The 5,045-nt window shown below is 44.8% G+C and overlaps 1 protein-coding gene across 1 annotated transcript; it reads right to left on the reverse strand.

Annotated features, from left to right (window-relative positions):
• Window positions 1–1,168: 1,168 nt before the first annotated feature.
• LOC116888484 (T-complex protein 1 subunit zeta-like) lies at window positions 1,169–2,817 on the reverse strand. Its single transcript, XM_032889759.1, is given in 2 exon segments — window positions 1,169–1,411; window positions 1,414–2,817. Coding segments are annotated over 2 exon segments (1,608 nt in total). The 5' UTR covers window positions 2,816–2,817; the 3' UTR covers window positions 1,169–1,205.
• Between the last annotated feature and the right edge of the window lie 2,228 nt (window positions 2,818–5,045).

Genomic DNA, 5,045 nt, shown 5'->3' on the forward strand with positions numbered 1-5,045 from the left:
ACCAGCACAAGACTGGGTCTATCAACACTTCGTCATTGATAGGGCCTAAGAGGCCTTACCTCTCCCTAAAGGACTATTGACAGTTACTGGTTCTTAGAAGTGGGAGTGTCTTTTTCATCAGTAGTGTAGCCACTGATCAGTTGCTTTTGCTCCAGGAAATAACCTCCTAGCCAAGCTCGGGAAAGAAACTTTAAACTGTGAGTCTCACACACAGAGAAAACAGGGCAACAGGAGGAGAACTTGTTGGGAAGAAGTGATTCAATGGGGGAGATTAGAAGATGAAAGAGAAGGATGGGGGTGAAAAGAACTAGAAGTTAGTACATATGTGTATGAACCTGTCAAACACACAAATTAACAGGAGTTAGTGGGTCTGGAAGCAGCTCCAGTGTGGCCTCAGTAAACAAGCTGCCTTTCCCTAATCCAAACCTAAACCCCAATCCTAACCTCTGCCTGTTACTGGTTGGTTTGCTTTCTGCCCCTCTCCATTTCCTTGTCCTTAGCCAGGGATCCTAGGGTTATCTCCTCCAAACAGCTCTTGCATTGGAATCCTTTGTTGCAAAGCCAGCTTCTGAGGCCACTCCAATTAAGATAATCCATAGCTCTGAAACCCCATTTCAGGCCTTCTTAAAAAACGACAGCAACAACAACAAAAACGTCTATTCTTGATGATTCGTGGGGGCAGGTTGAAACTCAAACTCAGGGCTCCACACATACCATGCAAGTGATCTACTGCTGAGATCCATCTCCAGCCTCTGCAATGATTTGATATGTTTTCTGCCTGGCTCCAATTGTTTGAGCTTTTTTTTTTTTTTTTTTTTTTTTTGGTGCAGAACTTCTGACTTTATTTCCAAAGTGCTAGGCTTACAGGCAGGCATCACCAGGCCTTATTTAGGAGAAAACCATTACAAAATTTCAAAGAACACTTGAGGAACAAGGTAGACAACAATGCTTATCTTATTATGTAATTTTGTATCACTGTAGCGAAAACATCTTGTTCAGTGGATTTAAAAGGACCTGCTTTAAGTGTGTTCACTCAATGCAAAAAAAATTAAATAAAAATTTACAGTATTATAATTTGAATAGGTGCCAAATGTCCTGCTCCTTTTCTCCAATCAAGAAGAGAAAATTCTTTTCCAAATCACTTGAAGCTTGAACAAATAAAACCCCCACCCCCTCCCAACATTCTGTAGCATCCCAGGCAGACTTCAGCTCTTCAGAGAGGACATCCCAGCTCTCATGATCTCGTCAACCAGGAGAATGTTGGTGGCGATCACAGTACAGGAGTGAAGCAGCTGCTTCTTCACACAGTAGTTATCCCACACACCCATTTCTGCGGCCACCATCGCCTCACCTGTGTTCAGATCCACACCCACAAGCTGACCGGATTCTAAATGTTCAGCTTGAACTTTAATGTTTCCTGAAGGTCAAAACCAGAGTTCTGCGCCAGAACCTTGGGAATGATGAGCAAGGCGTCTGCAAATGCCTGGACCCCAAGCTGGGCTCTGCCCTTCACACTGGGCTGCTATTTAATCAGAGCCTCTGCCAGTGCCACTTCTGCACCTGCACCCGGGACAAAACAGCCATCATCAGTAGCATTCTTGACAGCCCTCAAGCCATCGCTGATTGCATCCTTGATCTGAGTCAGCGTGTGCTTGTTTGGTCCTTTAACCAGTAAAGTGACAGAATGGGGATTGTTACATTTCTCAATAAAGGTGAACTTCTCCTCACCCAATGTACACTCATAGACAAGCCCTGCATGTCCCAAACAGTCAGGATTCAGGTCATCAAAGGAGTTCAGAGCTATCCCACCACAAGCAAGAGTCAGCCTTTCCATGTTTCTCCTCTTGGCTCTGCGGAGAGCTACAATACCTTCTTTCGAGAGGGCATCTAAGGAAAAGGGGTCAATCCCCTTTTGATTAATAACGACAAATCCTTTATCTGAATCACCACAGACTTTCTTCTTCAGTTCTACGATTTTTTTAACTCTATCTTCAATGAATTTTCTTTCAGCCTTTACTAGTTTCTCTCTCTCTTCTGCACTCTTGTAAAAAAAAAAAAAAAACCAACAAACAAACCCAGAATTCATTTCTGTCTTCTCATACTCCAAGAACAGGTTGCATGTGAGGATGTAGGCATTTTCTACTCTTTTCTTCATATCAGGATGCCGCGCCCCATGATCCAAAACAAGCCCTCTGATTAAGCTTGTATCAGTTTCAGATTTATGCTTCATCTCCATGATCTCAACCATGAAGAGGTCAATGGGCTCATCTTTTTTCCTAATGGCCAAAATGGAGTCCACCACAGCCTCTGTCAAGACATCTGCAAGCTCAGCATGAACTTTAGTCCGCAGAGATGTCCTGGCCACATCGTTGAGTGTTTCTCTGTCCATCTCTTTGCTTACTTTGACTTGTTCCACACGCTGGAGTGCCTTTTCCTGTGCAGCTTCAAAACCTTCAGTTATTATTCTGGGATGAAGACCTTCAGAAATGTCGAGGTCCGCTTGTTTGAGCAGCTCCCCGATGATGAGGACATTGGAAGTAGTGCCATCGCCGGTTATGTCAACCTGCGCTGTAGCCACTTTTGCTATCAAAGAGGCTGTTGGGTGTTGAATTGGCATTTCATGAAGTAGCACATTGCCATCTTTAGTAAGTTTGTTGTCTCCAGCACCAGATACAAGCATCTTCATGGTGCCTTTAGGCCCCAGCTTGGTCCTCAGAACATCCTGCAGGCCCCGTGCCGCGCTGATGTTCACCGCCAGCGCTGCCTGCGCCCGGGCCACCTCGGCTTTGGGATTTAGGGTCTTCACCGCCGCCATGGCTGGTCTAGCTCAGGGAGAGGCCGAGAACAACGTGCTCTATGCCGAGCTTTTCTTTTTCATCACACATGCTCCCAGCTCATTCTCCCCCATTACAGAATTCTGCAGAATTATGCAGAATGTTCAGAATCATTTCATGTTGTCCCAGGACCTACATGAGAACAAAATCCCAAACTCTCATAATCGTGGGCTCATAATACTTTTAGCCCTCAGCTCACAACACCCTTTGAACGTGCTGCCTGGTCCCAGCTGCTACATATCCACAGACTAAAAGAACTTAAGGGAGGAGGAGGAAGAGGAGGAAAATCATGTGAGCATTAGACTTTTACCTTTATCCTACTGAAGAAAAGTTCAAAGTACTTCACTACCCTTTCAACTTTACTGGAAATAGATTAGAAACAGCTTTACTTCCCCAGGATTTTCATTCCAAAGATAAAGTTCTTATCAGTCCAATTAAAACAAAATTCCACATATGAATGTCCTCCTATAGTTCCTAACACGCAAATTTAGTTCCAGGAAGGAATTAAACCACCGATTTTTCCAGTGGTTTTCTATTGTGTTTAAGGCCACCCGATAGGTACTGCCATGACAAACCCATCACAAAAGCACAAGAAGGGGAAAGAGGAGGTATCCCTCCTGCATGGGACTGAGCAACAAAGGAGGCCTCAGCTCTGCTCTGGGTCTATTTGGAATAGGGCAGATGACAGTGACCAAGTTGTTTAACTTTGCTGAGTTTCAGTTTTTCTCATCTGTGAAGCAAGTAGTCTGTCTCTAAAGATCTTTTACCCTGATTGGAGGGGGTAGCTGCTGGTGGGCAGATCAATGCAAATGTGTGCATTCACCCCGTGGTTTTACTCCAGTCACTGGAAGGGGCCGTTGCCTCAGAATGAATAGGTGGGCAAATCAATGTCGATGTGTGCATTCATCCTATGGTTTTAATTTAATCAGTCCAAAGTCCACTTCATCTCTAAGGTTCCCAGTGATAGTCAGTGAGTGGAAGACCCTGAGAAACAAGCAGCTAGGCCCTACTCCCCAACCCCACTTCTATAAGGGCCTAAAAGGTGTTTCCCAGACCCTCGAAGAGGGAGAGTGGCTAAGTCCCTCCCTACAGGAAAAAATAAAACAAAACAAACAAACAAAAACCCCCAAGATCAGACCAGAAAATCCCACCAATCCTTGAACTTGCCTTAGTATCTCAGTCCAAACCCCAAATCCCTCCAGTCCCAGGCCACTCTGGAACCGCCCTAACAACACGCACATGTGTGCATGCACACACACACACACACACACACACACACACACACACACCAAGAAACCCTATATAAAGCCTGCTTCCTGCTCGGTTCCCTGCTGTTTCTATCCAGAGCAGAGGCAGCAGCCATCCTCTTGTGCCTTTCCCCATAAATCTCTTGTGTGAGGTTTGTTCTGCAGTGTGGCATTGTGGTATTCCTTGTATCTGGACTGCCAGGATACTGTTCCCATTTGAGCATCAGGGCATCAGCTGAGTTCAGTCACACAGTCCCTGCTTCTTGTAGAAATCCTGGCTTCTCCCTGTCTACCAGTACCTTCCTGACCTTAGTTCTGGATGACTCTAACATGCTTAATTTAGTCCTGGCCTCCTCCTGAGAAAAAATAAATATTAAATGTGAAATGAAAACCACACATGTAATAATATTGGTATTAATGAGGTGCTGAATTGTGTTCTCGCTTTGCTGTTGTTGGCACGTATGGCAGTCAGCTGAATTCCAAACCAGGGAACCATCTGTAAAACAGCAATGCTAGCCCAAAGCTATACATTCTCCACATGGTTTTTACCTTGCTGAAGCCTGGTATGATGTGGTCCCAGGGTTTCTGGGAAACCTCCACCAATAAATAGCCTTTTATGTTTGAGCAGCCACAAAGAAAAGCAAAGAGAAGAAGGAGGGAGAGAAAGGGAAATGGGCCCAGAAATGGAGAAAAGAGCAAAAAAGCAAAAGATTGTTCTCACTCAGCTAGCACCAGGTCGCCTGGCAGAATTGTCTGTCAGATCATTGTTGGCAATGAAAATGTAAATTCTCATTGGGCTCCAAAACTACCTGGTCCCCCAAAGCACTCAAAAAGACGATGCATGTAAACATGTCTTACATATTCGCTCCAGCACTTTTGTTGAAAAAGATACCTTCAATCCCATTACACGTGTGAAGAAACCAGGTCTTTGAAAAGTGACCTGGGCGTGAAGGCTGATGCCTCT

This window comes from Rattus rattus, chromosome X (assembly GCF_011064425.1).
Source record: "Rattus rattus isolate New Zealand chromosome X, Rrattus_CSIRO_v1, whole genome shotgun sequence".
Lineage (NCBI taxonomy): Eukaryota > Metazoa > Chordata > Mammalia > Rodentia > Muridae > Rattus > Rattus rattus.